General features: G+C 50.2%; 1 protein-coding gene across 1 annotated transcript; it reads left to right on the forward strand.

Annotated features, from left to right (window-relative positions):
* Positions 1 to 238: 238 nt before the first annotated feature.
* On the forward strand, positions 239 to 18703 carry WNT9B (Wnt family member 9B). The gene is made up of 4 exons (XM_038162977.1): positions 239 to 517; positions 9457 to 9713; positions 16032 to 16297; positions 17357 to 18703. Exons 1-4 carry the CDS (start codon positions 438 to 440, stop codon positions 17831 to 17833), a joined length of 1080 nt encoding a protein of 359 aa, XP_038018905.1. The 5' UTR covers positions 239 to 437; the 3' UTR covers positions 17834 to 18703.
* Positions 18704 to 19039: the final 336 nt, after the last annotated feature.

Below are 19039 nucleotides of genomic sequence, written 5' to 3' on the forward strand. Positions count from 1 at the left end.
CGGGGGATGGAGTGATCCCGGGAGAATGGAGGGATCCCTGGGGGATGGAGGCACCCGGCGGGGATGAAGGGATCCCGGGGGGATGGAGGGATCCCGCCGGGAGGGAGGGATTCCGGGGGGACGGAGGGATCCCGGGGGAATGGAAGGATCCCATGGGGATGGAGGGATCCGGGGCGGATGGAGGGATCCCACGGGGATGGAGGGATCCCGCCGGGACTGAGGAACTGCGCGGGGATGGAGGCACCCGGCGGGGATGGAGGCACCCGGCGCGGCGTCCCCGAGGGCTGAGGGGGCAGCGGGTCCCCAGGGAGCCCCGGGGGTTCCCGGCGGCGGTGGGACGGGACGGGACGGGACGGGACGGGGCCGCCCCGCCTCCCGCTTAAAGAGCCGCGGCGCCGGGCGGCCCGCAGCGAGCTGGGACCGGCACCGCCCGCACCATGCGCTCCGCCGCCAGACTCTGCCGCATCCTCCTCCTCCTCCTCCTCCTGCCGCCACCGCCCGCCGCCGCCTACTTCGGGTCAGCACCGCCCGCGGGGACCGGGGACAGCGCGGGGCTCCGTGGGGCGGCACCGGCACCCGGGGCGGGGGACGGAGCGTCCGTGGGGCAGGTCAGGGTGTCCCGGGGCAGCTCGGGGTGACCTGGGGCAGCTCCGGGTGTCCAGGGACAGCTCGGGGTGTCCGTGGGGTAGGTCAGGGTGTCCCGGGGCAGCTCGGGGTGTTCATGGGGCAGCTCGGGGTGTCCAGGGACAGCTCGGGGTGTCTGTGGGCAGCTCGGGGTGTTCATGGGGCAGCTCCGGGTGTCCGTGGGCAGCTCGGGGTGTCCTGGAGCAGCTTGGGGTGTTCTGGGGCAGGTCAGGGTGTCCAGGCGCAGCTCGGGGTGTCCTGGAGCAGCTCGGGGTGTCCGTGGGCAGTTCGGGATGTTCATGGGGCAGCTCCGGGTGTCCAGGGACAGCTCGGGGTGTCCTGGAGCAGCTTGGGGTGTTCTGGGGCAGGTCAGGGTGTCCAGGCGCAGCTCGGGGTGTCCTGGAGCAGCTCGGGGTGTTCTGGGGCAGGTCGGGGTGTCCGTGGGCAGCTCGGGGTGTCCTGGAGCGGCTCGGGGTGTCCTGGGGCAGGTCAGGGTGTCCTGGAGCAGCTCGGGGTGTTCTGGGGCAGGTCGGGGTGTCCTGGGGCAGCGGCAGGCGGTGGGAGCGCGCTTCCCCGCGGATGCTCTGCGGAGGGCGAGCGGGGACTCCGCGGGGCTGCCCCGGTGCCCGGGCACGTCCCCGTCGCTGCGAGGGGGTCCCGGGCGAGCCGCGCACCTGCAGCGCCCGGAGCATCCCCCGCACTGCCCCGGGCAGCGCTGGCATCGCCGGGACCGTCCCGGCGAGAGGGAAGGGGACAGAGGGGACACAGGAGACACAGAGGACACAGGGTGCAGGGGTCGCAGGAGCCTCCCCGAGCTCCTGCCAGGTGACCAGAGGAGGATTTACCGCGCAAGAACGGGATGTGGAAATTCTGTTGGCCGAGAGGAAAACTGGATTACAGCCCTGACGTTCGCTCAGGGTGCGAATCAGCCCCGGGAGCGGCTGGCACTGATCCCTCCCTGCAGGCTGCTCCCTGGGAGAGGAGGATGGGGCGGCACAGGGAGCCAGGGCTCGGCAGGCGGGGACGGGGGACATGGAGGTGCTTAAAGCCAGCCCAGAGACCGAGGCAGAGCTGCTGCTCCAGCCCGGGGTACTGCAGAGTCAGAGTCACTCGGGCACAGCTGTCCCCGGGTTTGTGTCTTCCCCACACGTTTTGGTTTGCTTGGGATAAAGGCAGAGATGGGTTTGTAACAGGTTGGGTCAATGCACAATTTCCCCTGCAGAGTGTTCTGGCGGTTTTGGTCTCGTTTTCTGTGTCAGCTGCTCTTCAGGCAGGATTTCCAGACTCTCGTGGCAAGCAGAGATGTTGGTGCACACACCAGTGAGGGTAGAACAGCCATGAGCTTTTGTAATTCAGTGATTGCAGCACTCAGGACTGCTCTGTGCTGCCTTGCACACCTGGAGGGTGCTGCTCCCTCTCCCCCGATCCCCCCAGCACATGCTGGGAAGTGTCTGCTGGCACTTCTCACCTAGGACACGACTGGTATTTCATTCCTGCTGCATAAATTAATCTGGATTTTAAATTTCTTAATTGTATCATTCAGCCTATTTCACATGGAAGCATCTGCTGGGGAGGGGCTCCCCTTTCTCAGTCACTCAGAGCCTGTGTCAGCACTCCCTCACTCCCTGAAGAGGTTGGGTGTCAGATTAAGCCCTTTTCTGACCCAGAGATGGGACAACTGAGGGGCATTTTAAAAACTTTTATTCCATTTTCAGTCTCATGTGAAGGCCACGCGAGACAACACAGATCCTACAGTTCATGCTATCACAATCAGAAGCCCACAGCTGGGCTGCAGGGAGAGTTTGGCTTTCCAGGCACTGGGACGTGCAGGTGGCTGTGCCAGGGGAAGTGAATGAATTTGTGCTGCCCTTCCAGATAACAGCACGGGGCTGTCACTGGCCACTGCTCAAGCTGGACTCTGTTAAAGCAGCCTGAGTGGTCCTTTGCTCTGTGTCAATGATTTAGCAGCTTTCTGTGTGTACAGGCACGCAGAATTGTGTGCTTTATTTGGTTTTAAATGGGCTTTTCAAAAATTTTTTTGGTACAAGCACATGAAATCTGTGTGTGCTGCCTCTTGACCATGCACGGCTCAGGATCTGAGGCTGTAGGGTCAATTTTCAATGTGGGTTTTTTCCCTTGAGGGGTCTGGCACAGGTGTGTCCTGTGTATTCTCACCTCTTCATCTGAAGATCAAAAGAAGAAACCCAATTCTAAAACTCAGTGAGTTTGGAGGTGATGAGCAGTGTGATACATGGGTGCTTTCAGATACAAAATTGAGCTGATAGACTCGAGAGGAACTTGAATATTTTAGAAGGGAATGTTTGATGTGGCTTGGTTTGGGAGAAAACCAATCTCACACCTAAATTTTTACTGAACTGGAGGGGACCCTGGGTCAGTGGTTAGCCAAAGAGGAGAGACTGAGGCACGTGAGCCAAACATTGGCTTTCCAAACACTTAATGGAGAAAACCTGCAAAGATTTAAGAATGAGTGAAGGGTGGCAACATGCAGAGACAGGACCTTCTGCTGTGGAAGTGGCAAAGGGGAAGTACTGCTGGTTCAAAGGGTGAAGGAATTGCCAAGTTTGATTCCATCAGGGCAAAGGTGAAGCATGAAGTGTGTGGGATAGTGCAGCAAAAATGGTCCAAGGGCCTGGCAAAGATGGAGCTCACCTTTAAATACAGAAAACAAAGTTTTGCCAGAGTGAACACAGCACTACAATGGAGAAATCCAGAGAAATCCAGAACGGGCTGGGTTAGGAGAGACCTTTAAAGGTCACCCAGTGCCACCCTCTGCCATGGGCAGGGACATCTTCCACTGTCCCAGGGTGCTCCAAGCTGTCTCCAGCCTGACCTTGAACACTGCCAGGGATGTGGCAGCCATCACTTTTCTGGGCACCCTGTGCCAGGGCCTGCCCACCCTCACAGGGAAGAATTCCTTCCCAACATCCCATCCATCCCTGCCCTCTGGCAGTGGGAAGCAATTTTTGTATCACGGTTTTAGGACAAAGGGGGATGCCTTTTAAATGACAGCTGCTGTGGGCAGAGCTCTGAGCCCATTCCCAGTGCCTGGAGCTTTGGCTCACTGGGGTCTGTGCACTGTGCTTGAGCAGATCCTGAGCTCCTGGTGCTGGGTCACGGGGGGGTGGAAATTAAACCCTGCTTTTAGGAGAGGAGAGAAAAGATCCGTGTGAAAGGTGGTCTGGCTGTTGCTGGAGTTGTGTTGGGCTTGCCTGGCTCTCTGGGTGCAGGAATCCAGGAGAGTGCAGTGTCCTCACCTCCTGATCCCCTTTGAGCTGGTTTTGCTTCCAGCTTTGCTTCGATCCTCCCCCACCCTGCAGCCTCCTGTAAAGCATTCCCTCCTTTTCATGCTTTTCCTCTCAGCATGTTCAGCTCCTCAGGTGGTGGGAATGTCTCCAGACCTCATTAAAAGCTGTAAGCCTCCTGTTGTCTCCTTGTTCACGTTTCACAAGGTGAAAAGGCATTTAGGATGTGCTGGAGGGCAAAGAGCTTCTCCCAGGGCAGAATCCAGAACAGACCCACCCCAGGTTGGAGGTTGGTGGGAAGGTGGAAGTACCAACGCTGATCAAAGCCTTCTCCTGGGGAGGCCTCTGTGGGGCAGGCTGGGACGTGTCCCACCCATGGGCCAGGCTGGCCCCTGCTCCATGGGCAGATTTCTTTAGAACTCACTCTGAAATACCTGTGGTGGCTGCAGAGGTGCCTGGAATCTCACAGGATGTGCTGGCTGGGCTCACAGCTCCTCTCGGTTCAGCCCTACCCATCAAAGGCAGTGGCACAATTTTTGCTCATTACCTGCTGGAAGGATTTTTGGGGCTGCTGGAGGCTAAAAGCAGCACATGGCTTGCAGGGCAGTTGAAGCAGGGCCTTGCATAGTTTTGGAAACAGCACAATGTGTCAAATGATACCTTAAACTAAATATGATCATCCCTAAAAAAGCTGTTCTCAAATCTCCTGTATCCTTCTAGAGGAGTCCAGCAAGGCTTGGTTCCATCCCATTAGCCCAGTTACCACATCCCATAATTTTCCTTGGTAAATGTCTTATTGCACCATTCCCCTGGTAAATCTGATGGACCAAACACACCTCAAATAACTAGAAACTCTGGTGTCCAGTTCTGAGTGCTCCTGGAAAGGTTTCTGAGGATGTTTCTCTTCCTGTTGAGCTGATAATGAAATGCTGATATTATTTACAGGCTGCTCCTCAAAGGACAAATCCTCTTTCAGGAAGGTTTGCTGCAGCATCACTGCTGTCATGGTCAGTCACACAGAATACTGGGGTTTTAAAAAAGGGAGAGAAAGAGCAGAAGTGGAGAGGGAAGGAAACTTCCAGCTGAGATCTGGGGAGACTGAGGATGGAGTCTGTGGTGAACCAGCAGAGGGGCTGTGGGGAATTGCAGAGGGAAAGGCTTTTCATGGATGCTTTTTGACTCTCTTCAGCCCCCAGACTCTCTTTAGTCACTATCCCAGTGTAGCACAGGTTCTAAAATCCCATCCCACTGGGCGTTGAGTGTTCCATGCCAGGAATGCTCTGGGGAATGTGGCCAGTCCAGAGTTAGACTGAAAATCTGCTCTCCCCTGTCATGACTGCCCATTTGGTGCCCCGGGCTGGGATCAGCCCTGGAACTGGCCTGGAATTGGGATGCTCATGGAGATAATTCATGTGGCTGAGCTGGGAGGTGGAAGGAGTCAAACCAAGCATGCCCAGACCATGAGAGCCCAGAGCAGGTGAGGGTGGAGAGCCCTGAGCAGGAGCCTGCCCTGGTTACTGCTCTCCTCCCAAACTGGCAGCTCTTCTGATGCAGGAATTTGAGATCCTGTTCTCTGTGGAACTTCAGGAGAAATCTTCTTAAAAAATGAGTCTGGACCTGGACACATCATCTGTTACTGCTCCCGGGGAGGCCTTCCAGCAAACAATCCATCTCAAAGGGTTCTGACTCACAGCATCATGTGAACTCATCTGAGGTTTTAATTCCAGCTTTTTCTCATTGTGAGGAGCAGAAACTTGATAGAAAATCTGGAGGATGACAGGTATAGAGACACCTGCCCGAGGGGCTGAGATGACAACTCTGAGGGAGGAAAGTAAAAATCTTTGATATCAACTGTTAAATCTCAATATTGATTATTGAGATTTATGGTTTGGATGCTCTGGGGATTTCTGCCACCTCCTTTGCAGGCAGTGGGGGTACAAAGCAGAGGAACCTTCCTGATTAGTTACAACAGTGCAACACTCACAGGCCATCCTTTCTCCAGGAACAAATGGGGAGCATTAAATCGGGCTGCTTCTGAAAGGATGAAAACTCTGTTTGACAGAGCTGCTGGGGACAGAGCAGAGCTGGGGACCTCTGTGCCCTGCACAGGCCCTGGTTCCATCTGTCCTGCCCCACATTCTCTCAGCCCTTCCTGGAGGCTTCTTGCAGCTCTCCGTGGGGTGCAGATATTCCTGTGGAACATGAAAGGCCCCTGAAATCAGATATGGAGTCCTGTAGGGGGCTGCTTTGATTTTCTCCTTCCTTGGGAGAGGTAGGAAAGGCATATTTTTACTGGTTTTTAAGACCTTTCAGATCCAGAGGACATTGGGCATTGCACAGGAACAGGCTCTCATTAAAAGTCTCTTAAGAGGCTGGAATGTGGCTGGAAGGAGATTAAAGGAAATAGATGAATTTAGCAAAGGGCTTAGACAGAAAAGGAGAGAGAAATAAAGTTGGAGATCCTTATTGTTCTTTCAGATTGCAAGCAGGTGTGCATTAATTCAAAGAGTTCACTTTCTTTGCTGTATGATCTGTAGATAATAAACTCTAAATCATCCAAACCCATGCAGTTTGCCCGACTGCAAATATCTGCATATTTTATATTTAATCTTGTACAAATGTTTGCATGCTCTGATCTCCATCAGATCCTGTGTTGGCTCTGCCCTGATAAAATGCAGTTGTGGTGGTGGGAGCCTGCAAAGGCTCCACTCAAGGGCTGTCCTGGCTCTGAGAGTGGTTTCTGCTCCCAGCTGTGCCACTGCCACCTGCACGGCCTTGGGCACCTCCTTGAATCCCTCTGCTGCTAGTCTAAGTTGAAATTTGTGTGAGAGATAGGTTTTGGGAGCTGTGTCTGTGCTCTGACTGTGAGGCTCCTGATCCCGGGAGCCTCCAACACAGCAATGGAATTACTGATATAATTTATATAATTATTTCCTGCTGACATTGCCCTACCTCAGGTGACAAGTGTCAGAGTTTGCACAAGGGAGGCTGTCACAGATAGGTGTGTTGTGGGTAGCTTTAGCCACCTGGATTTACCAATTTACTGCTTATTTCATCAGCTGTGTTCTATCCAGCTGGTTATTTCTGACCTCCTTTTTTAGAGAAAAACCAAATTACTCTAAGTGTTACAGCTTCAGAAATTCAAGAACAACAGCAGCAGCAGCAGCAACAACAACAACAATAATAATAATAATAATAAAAACCACCAAGAGTGTGCAGTCACCACCAGCACCACCACCAATGATAAATACTGCTACTACAACAACAACAAATAAAAATAATTAAAAAATTTAAAAAATATTAAGTAGGTTTGCCTGTGCAACCAACTATCTGTGTAGGATGCTGCATTGCCTCTTTCAGAATTTAAAGTGTTGCTGGATCCAGTTTTAGGAAGTGTTTTTCCCATGAAGCTTTTGCCTTGAATGGTGAAAATTATGAATTAGACTTGGTATCTCTGTGTGTGGTCCCAGGCTGTATTTGCTGTGCTCTATTGAGGTTGCTCTGGAAATGGAATCAAATTCTTCAAAGGTTTTTTTTTTTTTTATGCCTTTCTTCTACAAATATTAGCACCCAACATCCTTCAGAGCCTGGAGAATGGCAATGCCACCTTCTCCCAATTCCCAGTGGTGGCCCAAAGGACATCCTTGGGATAATCCCTGCCCAGGACTGTAAAACCAGGCAAAGGTTGAGGTGGCTTCACCACCTTCACCGATGTGAAGAAAAATGTGAAGACAAAAGCAGGAACAGAAGCAGGGTGGCAGACTGAGATGCTCCCTCAGGATCTTTTCCAGCTTCTGGCAGTCTGCACATCCCGAATTTCCTGTACCAAAGCATCTTTGTGTTTAGTGATCCCTTCAGGACTTTGTCTTCCACGGTTTGTATGAATCCATGGATACTTCAGCATTCCTTGTGCCCTGCACTGAGAAGGGCTGTAAGTTTAACTGCAGCCTCATTTATTTTAAGTCTATAAATTAATAAATTATCACAATTCCCCCGATTCTTCTACTTTAGAGATCACAATAATCTTTACTTACTTGGAGGCCAGTCCTGCTTCCACAGCGCTGTGTTCTCCTGCTATCCCTTCTTCTCCTGGTGGGAACTGTGGAAGGTATCCAGCCTGTCTTACACAAGTTTTTTGGAAATCTGTCAGCTGTAGATGTCCAACCAGGCAGTATCATCTGTCCTTGCTTTGTGTGTGCAGTGACTCCTGCGGGTTCAAGAGGCATCACCACCTTCCACAGAGGTTCTGCTGACTCCTCTCCACTGTTCTGTTTTTAACCTTTGCCCACCAGTTCTACTCTGGTGTTAGAGTTTCTCTGAGCTTGCCCAGGCCAGCTCTTCCCTGGTTTGTGACATTCATCAGATCCCTTGTAAATCTTGAGGATCCCTTTGCCACCTTTTCTCCCTTTCACACGGGTTTCAGCGATACCTTTGCACCATGCTCTCCCTCCCAGCAAAGCTGGGGGAGCTCAGCAGCCTTCAGAGAAACTGTGTCTGCTGAAGGGCTGAACTTCTGCCTTCACATTCACCCCATGGCTCTGGCTTTGCTCTGCCTGCTCTCCCTGTCCCCCAGGGGAAGGGATTCTTGGATTTTTGGGCCCTTGGGATAAGGAAGTGTAATGGCAAGAACAGCGAGCAGTTATCTTGCAGTCCTGTGCCATGGGCAGGAGCACCTCAGGGTGGCTCAGAGCTCCTGCCCAACGTGACCCTGAACGATCCTGATCATTCCTCAGGCTTCAGCTTTTCTATTTTTCAGGTTCTGTGCTGCTTTAGTGGGTGGCTCTGGCCTTCACATGAGGGGATGGCGAGCTCTGTTCACAGAGCAGAGAGACAAAACAATTCCTGCTCCAGCTGGGGACCAAGGACAAATGATCCAAATGATCCAAATCTCAGGCCAAAGAGTGCAAACAATGTGGAATGGAGAGAGAAAAACAAGAAGGATGGGACTGCATGGGCTGGAGCTGTCACTGGACAATGTGACAAATGTGCAAACTCCAATGTGCAAATGGAGCAGAGCTTATAAAAGTGAGAGACCCCGTGGCCAGTGGGGCATTTTGTGACCATTTTGGGTTCGCCTGGGGTGCAGCCCTGGCTGGGCTCTTGTGCTGCCCAAGGTGGATCCAGTGAGGCCTCCTAATAAATCCCTGCTTTATTTTTAGCTCTGCCCAGTCCCTGTTCTAGGTCAGTCTGCACAAGGCATCAGGGTGGCCTGAGCTGAAGGTTGGCTCTGGATTGTTGTGCTCAAGGACTGTGGGCGAGGTGATGCTCAGGGGTTTTCTCAGCCCATGGTTTGTGGCCTCCCCTCAGCCCTTCCTGGGAACATGCCCCACAATCTGATTGAACACTTGTCTCAGCTAATTTTAATCTCAGAACTCCAATAATTTCAGCAGGCAGCAACAATAAGCCTTTGAATCAATGAAATGGTGGCTTTTGGGCCACTCCAGCCAGGACAAGATGTGAGGAATGTGTGTAGCTCTGTCTAGTCTCTGTTCTAGGCCAGCCTTCTCAAGGCATCGCTCGCAGGGATGCGCTCCCCAACTCACCTCTTCTCCTGCTTCTTTCCTTCCAGCCTGACCGGGAAGGAAGCCCTGACCCACTTCCCGTCGCTGGGCGCCCCGGGGGGCTCTGGCCCGGGCAAGGGGCACGTGAAGCAGTGCGAGCTGCTCCAGCTGTCCCGCAAGCAGAAGCGGCTGTGCCGGAGGGAGCCGGGGCTGGCGGAGACGCTGCGCGACGCCATCCGCCTGGGCATCCTCGAGTGCCAGTTCCAGTTCCGCAGCGAGCGCTGGAACTGCAGCCTGGAGGGCCGGCCCAGCCTGCTCAAGAGAGGTACAAGGTAGTTGGTGTGCAGGGGAACTCTGCCCACAGCCCCCGGGGTGTCCCAGATTAAACCTGACATGAGGTCGTGGTAGAGATGGAGACAACCCAAAGCAACACGCTCCATTTTCAGAAGGCTCCAAACTGTTTTTATTACGGCCTGCATGCTTTTTCTACATTCTTACAAAACTCATATGTTTACACTTTACTCACTTTACTCAAAGTGCTCATTGGAATAGGCAGTTGCAGGTTTCTCTTATTACTCCTTCTTTTTTTCTTGGTCGATGACCTCGGTAGAAAATTCTTTCAGGGGTGAACATGGATCCTCTTCTCAACCTTCTCTCTGGCTCACAGAAGTCACTGTTAAACCTCTTCCACCACTGGTGTGCAGGGAAACTCTGGCTGCAGCCCCTGGGGTGTCCCAAATTAAATTTCACATGAAGCAAAGTGAGGCAGCAGATGGGGAGTGCTGAGATCTCTGTTTCACCCAGCGATGGAGCTGAGCAGTTCAGGCTCCTCTGCCACAAAATAAGCCTTGTCCTCATCTTCCCAGCATGGTTTGCCAGGGATTGGGAAGTGGGAGGAGGTTCACATCCTTGGCTGGTGGCTGCTTCTCCAAGAGCAGAGCTCCTTACACTGAGCTCCCTCCTCAGCTGAGGTGGTGCTGTGGGAAAACAGGGTCACTTAAAGGAAAAAAGGGTCAGTTAAAGAAAAAAAAATCCCTTTAGTGCCTTGGATATTCGTGTATGTAAACCTCTGTTATTCTCAAATACAAAATTTAAACCTGTTTACTGTTTGAAAAAGCTATTTGTCTGCATGCAGACATCTCAGTGCATGTTGACAAATCTCTCCTAAGACTCTTTCCCATAAATTTGGAGAAATTTGGGCAGAGTGCACAGAAGACCTGCTGGGTTTTTGTTTCCCAAAATGCTTTAGATGAAGAAATTGTCCTGTAAGGTCTGGATGTGAGGCAGAAGGGAACACAATAAATCCTTCCAATGCTTGAGAAAAATTCAATGAAGATGGACACTGAAATTATTTCTTATAAAAATTCCCAGAGAATGCATATAGGGTTTGCCAGACCTGTCCTGATCCAACCAGAGCCTGACTGTTACAGAGCTTCAGCCCTTCAATAATTTCTATTAGCACTTACTAAGCTTCAGCCTTCAGATTTATTGAGTTTCAGTCCTTTGATAATGTTTAGCAGCTTAATGTTTTTTAAAAAAGGACCTGAAGAAGCCAATATTAATTTTGATGAAAATCAATGCTAATTTTAATTAACATTGGGATCGAAAATTTTCAATGTTTCCTTTTAAAAATATCAATTTTTATGACATTAAATATCAACTTAATATTTTATTAAGTCAGTACATACAAGATCAGATTTTCTTCACTGCAAGGCTCCACTGTGAATTTTTTAAGAGGCAGTGGAAGGAGCTGTTCATGATCATTTTGAGTGTCTTTCTCACATCTGCACCTTCATCAACCTCAAAGAACTTGAAAATGACAATTGAATAATCCTCATCTTCAAATAGCTGGAAAACATTTAATTATCTGGCAGTGGCATGCCTTAACATTTCCATGGGCTCCTGACTGACAAAATAAAATATCACCTGTAATTTCAAACCTGTTTTGGCAGATGGGGATAAGTGTTTGAAAACTTTTATTACACAATCTTAAGGATCAAATGATGATTTAATACAGCCAGGTATGCTGTGTGCACCCCCTGTGTGACAGGACACTTGGCTGGGAGCAATTATTTCTTCTCATTTTCCTTTAGCTTGCAAAGGGGTTTGTTTCTTTCATAAAGAACATGAACATGGCTTTCAGCTGCCACTTTTGATCTGTTTGTGACATTTGTTGGAATTTCTTGGAAATTGTTGCATTGGAAATCATGCAACTCTCCCCTGTCACCCAGGTAGTGACGAGGCATTTTAGAAATGTTTAAATCATTTGATATCTCCATGGTCCTAGAGTAACCATGAAGAAGAATACAGATTTTTAGCACTCCTAAATGGTCTTAAGAGTGCCAGAGAGTGAAAAAGGTCCTTCCCAGTGAGATGGGCCATTTTTGTAAGAGGTGAAAAGCCACTTTCAATTTGCAATCACGACTGACAAACTTCTGTGACTGATCTGAATCATCAGATCTGCTTCTAGAGATGCCAAAAAACAAACAAACACAAAGTAAGCCAAGGGTTCTCTGGTTTTTGAAATGCCAGATTTATTTTGCCAGTCTGCACCATTTGTTCCTCTTGATAGCTCTCTGGGTACAACTGGGAAATTCCTTTTGCATAACCTGCAACCTTTCTGTTCCACTTATGACACCTATTACTCCTCAGTGATCCGTGCAAAATCCTCCTGCATTCCTTCTCCACTCCTTTAAAGATCCATGGAAAGAGTGAAATGATTTCAAGCCACCTTGTTACGCAGGGGCAGTTGGTGTCTTTATAAAAACATGGAAAGCAGTGATGCCCTTTTGGTGTCCTGGGTGTGCCATTAAGGGCTGCTGGAAGTCAGGTGAAGCAGGATTTCATCTCAAACAACTCAGTGATCTGGGAAATAAATACCTTTAGCAAAGAGGTCAGAGCCAGCCACTCACAAAATCCTTCTTGAGCAATGAGTGCTCTGCAATCCTTCCATCCTTTAATCCACTCCTTTGCCTCCTGCTGGCTGGACTCTGACCTTCCAGCAGTGGTTTCACTGTTGCCATGAGGAATCCAGGAGTGGTACAGCAGAGGAGTGGTGACTCACAGACACAGAATTTCCATGATGGGAGATTTGGAGGAAAAAATTCTTCTGAGCAAAAATGCCCTGAGCAGCTGGCATTGGAGCCAGCCCTGCTTTGAGCAGGAGGTTGCTCTGAAGACCTCAAAAGTCCTTCCATCCTAAATCTTTCTATACTTCTAGAGCTTTTTTTTTGGTTTTGCTGTTGTTTTCAGAGACATGCCTCCTCCACCTGCTCTGAAACACTCACATTCCTTCACTACAGCATTGAAAACTCTGACCCTGAGCATCTTTCCTCTGGCAGTCACCCCGCAGGAAAACCTCCTCCCGTTACAAATGTCCCTGTGGTCTGGAGCACACCACAGCACACAATAGTGCATTGCAGCAAAAGTCCTTCTGTATTTCCAGGCTGCTGAGCTAAGAAATCCTGCTGGAGAGCTCAGGGCAAGGCTTGGACACATGGAAGGTCCTACCAGAGGGAGCTGGTTTGCTGCAGCCTCCTGGAATCCACCTCTGTGCTGGATGTTTGCAGCCAAACTGCCCAGCAGAGACATCTGCACCCAGATGTTCCCCCTGAACTGAGAGTTTCAGGTTCCATTCTGTCCCTGACAAGACACTCAGTGGGGTCAGGGGAGTGACCCATCCCCAGCCCAGAATTGGCTCCAGGCCCCACTGCCTGTGGTGGCAGGAGCTCTGTTGTCACTGTGGGAGGAGACAGAGCAGGACACATGGAGTAGCCTCTGTTCAGATCCCAAATTGTGCTCCTTGGAGCTGATTGCTGCCATTTGGGGTGTGTCCTCCTGAAAATCCAGCTCCAGCAGCTGCTCTGCCACACTTTCCACGAGGGCTGAAGGACAGCTTTTACTTCCCTCATTAGTTTTGTGAATTAACAATTAAATGCTGATTGATTCCTCATGACAGAGTGGAGGGAATCATCTTGGACTTTTCAGACAAGTATTTGGCAGCCTGGTGATGTTGAAGCTTTGTTTGAAGGAGAAGGAGACATTTCAGTCTGCTGGGTATCTGCAGTTGCTGCTGTCTGCAGTGGCCTGACCACAGCAATGGACTCTGATTTCCAGTGGGCTGAAAACTGGCCAGGAAAACATGGGGAAACCAAAGCATCTGAAATAGCAAGAGCAGTGTGGTGATCCACAAAGTCAGATTTAGCAGGGGCTGTGGAGCCGACGGGGCCTGCTGGCTCCTCATGGCATGGGAAAGGGCCTCTGGAATGCTCTCCTCACCTCGGGGATCAGCGTGTCAGAGAGGATGCTGGGAATCTGGGAAGCATTTGGAGATTGGCTGCTGGAATGATTTAGCAGATTTAGGATCTCAAGTATCAGTTATCCTCTCTCAGCTCCTTTGGAGAGGGTCAGACACTGTTTGAAAATGAGTGAGCATCATGCTGCCGTCCACAGCCTGCATTAACCACGTCCCAATCCAGCTTTTACAAAACTTTTGGTGGATTTGGTCACATTCTTTCATTATCTTTAGAGTACCCTGAAAAATTTTGTAGAGGATCATCAACCAGAAAGATTAATTGCAATTTATTGCTCCAGTGGTTACGGCAACCAAAATGGTGAGGCAGGAAGCAGATTGTTGGTTGATCTCCTTGTCTCCTCCATATTTCCCCAATTCTCCCCACATATCTCTGCTGTTGGTAGATCTTTATCTAAAATTCTGCAATTCCAAAGAGCTCCTATGAAGTCTGTAGAGTTGCTAATGAAGCCTCTCCATTATGTTCATGATTAGTCACATTTTTCATTCTTCTTGCTGACATCCACCAGGAGAACTCTTTGTCCTGCTCTCTTGGTCATGTTTATGGTGGACATCACTCAGATTTCAGCACTCAGTGTTCTGATCCACTGTTACAGCAGGATGGGAATTCTCTGAGGGAACAGAATGATGGAGAGATTTGAGGTTGGGTTTGGTGAATTCTAGAAGTGGCTTCCAACCTTTGCTCCAGGCAGGGCTCAGTGCAAGTCTAGGTGGTTCTTTCTCTCTCTTCCATTATTGGGGAAAACAGATTTTCCTTTTGATGTGGAAAGAAATTTGGAATTTTCCCATGTGGAATATTTGTTTGCTTCTTTATGTTTTCTTCCATGCAATTTATAAGTGCTCAATCTTCCATAAACCAAATTTTTTTCTATTTTGGCTGATCCATTCCTGCACTCAGAGCTGTTGATCAGTCACCTATTTCTCTCTTCCTTGCACTAATTCCTAAATTTTGGACTTCTTAAACAATTTCCCATGAATAGGTTTGGGGTTTTTTTTTTTCCCTGCAAATGAACTCTAGAGGAAATATTAAGATTTTCCCCAGGACTGAATAGCAGAGGAGGTAAATATAAATAAATAAAAATATTTTAGCATTTGGGTCAGGTTTGTGTCAATCAGAGTTTCTGAAACTTCTGTGAAGCTCATGGCTATCAATATTCCTATTCCTGTCTGATCTCATGTCTCTACACTGAATTTTCATTCAGCCACTGTACTTTGTTTCCTGGTTAAAATAGTCACACCATGACCTCAGAGATTGTAGTCAAGCTGGGAATCCTGCTCTGAGGAGGAGAACAGCTTCAGAACACACCTCCACAGTCGCTGGGAGTAGATAATTTACAGGGAATTCAGAAAACCCACACACGTGTGTGATTTGCCTTCTTGCCAAGATGTCCTTTAGCATGGAACCCTTCCCATTCCAGCTACATGTGGTCTTTTCATAGAAAATACAATTAAATCAATTAAAACATTTAAATTAAAATTCCCGATTAAAAGCAATTTAAAATAACAGATTGGATTTTGGGACACTTTTCAGCCTCTACTATGGATTTCCTGATTTTATGATGGTCTGTAATTGCACCAACCAGCTCCGTGCTGGGGACAAACAGAGCTTGGTGGCTGTCACTTTTTGCAGTTGGGTGTTTTCCCAGCGCTGTTTGTCTGTTGCCACCCTTCCCTTGTCCACGTTGAAGCAGTCTTATGGGTGAGACTGGGGTGTCACTACACCCATCCCTTCAACCTCTGTTCTATCGATGCAGGGCACCCCCAGCCAGGGAATAATGTGCTCTGAGCCCATGATTCAGAAGGCTGAACAAATTCTTTATTAAACTATATTAAATTACATTATATGACTATAATATAACTATACAAAAGAGATACTACACTAATATTATATCATACTACACTATACTAAAACTACACTGAAGAAAAACCTGTGACTGTCTGGAGACAGTCAGGACACAGCTTTGACCCAACTGGCCAATCAATCCATACAACCATCAGCAAAATCCAATTAACAAATCACTCTCGGTAACAATCTCCATAACACATTCCACATGTGCCGAACAACAGGCGCAGCAAGTAGAGATAAGAATTGTTTTCTCTTCTTCTCTGAGGTTTCTCACTGCCTTTTCCTAGGAGAAATCCTTGGGAATGTTGTGCCTGCTCTCTCTGTGAAGAGAACTGTGGCCTCACTGTTCCTCTGCTGGGGATAGTGTGGGAGCGCCAGAGGAGTTTGGTCTCTTGGTACTTCTAAATATTCAAAAGGCTTTAGGCAGGAGAGGCAGGGAGGTGCCTTTCCTGCTCCTCCCATCTCCCAACCCTTCTCCCGTGCAGGTTTTAAGGAAACAGCCTTCCTGTACGCCGTGTCCTCGGCGGCCCTGACGCACTCGCTGGCCCGGGCGTGCAGCGCGGGGCGCATGGAGCGCTGCACCTGCGACGACTCCCCGGGGCTGGAGAACCGCAAGGCCTGGCAGTGGGGCGTCTGCGGGGACAACCTCAAGTACAGCACCAAGTTCCTGAAAAAGTTCCTGGGCCAGAAGAGGATCGGCAAAGACCTGCGGGCCAAGGTGGACATCCACAACACCAACGTGGGCATCAAGGTAGGAGCTGCACTGGCGAGCTTGGGATGAACTTTGGAACTTTTCAGTATAAGTCTTGCAACCCGTCCTGTGTGTGTGAGGGATTTTCACTGCCCTGTTCACAAACCAGACCTGTTTACCTGTATGTGCTGGGCCTTGTGGTGCTGAGAGTCCCTGGGAAGTCTCCTGAGCTGTTGTGTGAGGAGATGAATGTTGTGTGGCAGAGGAGCGTCCTGTGTCCTCCAATGGTCCCAGGGTGGGTGACAGGGAGACACAGCACGGTGACAGCTGTGAACCTCCACAGCTGAATGACTCCAGGGGTTATGCCAGGGCCACAGGGGGTTCTGAGAACAGCTGGAGCTTAGAGATGGTGGCACGTGTGAAACAGATTAAAGACTGAAACTCTTTAGATCAATTATGAGTCTGCTGGTGACTTGCTATGGAATGAGTCCTGTCACAGGTTTGGGTCAGGGAGATCACCGGATTGAACATTTTGACCTGTAGGTTACAGGCTACTGATTCATCATTGTCTTCCATTTACTGAGTCAAATTGATTGTTTAATTAGAGCACTGTCTTCATTTGAATACATCTAAAGGAGTCTGCCATGTTGGAGATACTCAGGTTTATGATTGACTACTCCTACTGTGCCAGGTAGAATTAATAAGAACTTATTTAAGAACTTATTTGGTGTTCAGCTGGTTGTCATCAGGCTATCCACTCACTGGCTCACCTCTAAACTCTGTAGCTATTCCTCTCTTTGGTGTTTTATTTTTTGGTTTTGGTTTTTTTGGGGGGGGAGGGGGGTTGGTTTTATTTTGGGTTTTTTTTTGGTTTTTTCTTTGTTTTGGTGGGGTTTTTTGGGTGGTTTTGTTTTTGCTTTTTGGGTTGGTTTTTTTTTTTGTTTGTTTGTTTGGTTCGTTTTTTTTGTTTTGCTTTTTTAAAACTAACATTTTTTCCTCCAAATAATAGAAATAATGCCAATAAAACTGAAGTGCTTGCAGCTGTCAGCGATCTGAGCCGTTGCCTCTTCCAGAACTAGGTCCTGGCAGGTAATAACCACCACTCTTCTTCCTCACCAGGCGGTGAAGAACGGCCTCAAAACCACCTGCAAGTGCCACGGCGTGTCCGGCTCGTGCGCGGTGCGGACGTGCTGGAAGCAGCTCTCGCCGTTCCACGAGATCGGGCGGCTCCTGAAGCTGCGCTACGATGACGCCGTCAAGGTCTTCAGCACCAGCAACGACGCCGTGGGACACTCGGAGCTGGCAGGGCCACACAGACACGGCCACTCGGGCAAGCAGCCCGCCCTGCCGCGCCCCACGGACCTGGTGTACGTGGAGGACTCGCCCAGCTTCTGCCGGCCCAGCAAATACTCCCTGGGCACCGCGGGCAGGACCTGCTCCCGCGAGGGCAACTGCGACAGCATGTGCTGCGGCCGGGGCTACAACACCCAGAGCCGCCTGGTCACCTTCTCGTGCCACTGCCAGGTGCAGTGGTGCTGCTACGTGGAGTGCCAGCAGTGCATGCAGGAGGAGGTGGTCTACAGCTGCAAGCAGTAGGGACAGCCCTGAGGGGCGAGGCGAGTCCACGGGAGCAGCAGGGGGACAAGGACATGGCTCTCTGCTGTGGGGTCAGGGCAAAGACAAGCACCAAATGTGTGCTCTGCTCCTCCAGCCTCGGCGTCGAGATGCTCCAGTCTCGGCGTTGAGATGCTCCAGCCTGGGGAGAGCCCCTGCATGAGCAGGGAAAACCAGAGGTTTTGTCGGGTATGGGGTCAGGAAGGAGGGACAGAGAGCAGGGGGGATGTGGGGACAGCAGAAACCCTGATGCAGCCGCAGATGTCCCTCAAGTTCAAACTTGTACTCACCTGTGTGAGAATATCCTCCTTCTGCACGCCTCAGGTGCACTCCTGGAGATGCACTGGGGTGGTGACGTTGGGACACTGAGGGCTCGTGGCCTGGATCCTGCAGAGAAGAGGATTAAGGGACTGGGAAGGCAACAACCAGAGACTGGCTCCAGGTGTGGCAGGGCCAGCCGTGCTCCTGCACTGAGGCAGAAGGACTCTGGCAGTGGGGGATTGCCAGTGCCCTGCCCTGGGAGCTGGCTGAACTCTTTCTGCTGCCAACTCACCAACACACTGCTGAATAATCTCATTTTGGCTCAAGAATTGTGCCTCAGAAATACCAGTTTACAAACAAAGGGAGCTCATGTCCATCACCTCCCATGTCTGCAGTTTGGATATTGGACTCCAGGTGCATTTTAACCTTGCTGTTCCTGGTCACCTGGAATTGCTGCAGTGACAGTGTTTGAGCTGTGGGAACTCGGCTGAGGGCTGTGAAGTCACCCCTCTGCAGCACGGGGCCTCCCAGGGGGTATTTATTGGTGGTGATCCAGGGTGATGGTGCCAGTTGTGCATCTCTCTTCCTCCTCCTCCCTCCCAGTCAATCAATCAATCAATCAATCAATCAATCACCTTTTTGTCCTCTGCGCAGCACACCCTGCCTGGTGCCCGAGGTGTGTCACATCCCACAGTCCTGCCCTGTGCCAATGACAGGTACAGCCTCTGAAAGGGAATTAGGAACCACAGGAACTGGGGCATCTGAAAAATGTGCAAATCATGAGTGACAATCCCTGCCCTGAGAAGTTGGGTATGTCCAGCCCCTGCAGGGTGAGGGAAAAGAGCACAGGCTGTTATAGAGTCATGAGCCCTTGACTTTAAACCTTATTTTTCCCTCTGGCTTTTAGCTGAACACACCAGACTCAGC

Source organism: Motacilla alba, chromosome 27 (genome assembly GCF_015832195.1).
Source record: "Motacilla alba alba isolate MOTALB_02 chromosome 27, Motacilla_alba_V1.0_pri, whole genome shotgun sequence".
Lineage (NCBI taxonomy): Eukaryota > Metazoa > Chordata > Aves > Passeriformes > Motacillidae > Motacilla > Motacilla alba.

What these genes read in the sequence shown, in the direction of transcription:
- WNT9B (XM_038162977.1), top strand. Translation starts at nt 438, where the DNA reads ATGCGCTCCGCCGCCAGACTCTGCCGCATCCTCCTCCTCCTCCTCCTC. An exon ending in CCCGCCGCCGCCTACTTCGG is followed by an intron (nt 518 to 9,456) that starts GTCAGCACCGCC and finishes CTTTCCTTCCAG; the next exon opens with CCTGACCGGGAAGGAAGCCC. An exon ending in ACACCAACGTGGGCATCAAG is followed by an intron (nt 16,298 to 17,356) that starts GTAGGAGCTGCA and finishes CTTCCTCACCAG; the next exon opens with GCGGTGAAGAACGGCCTCAA.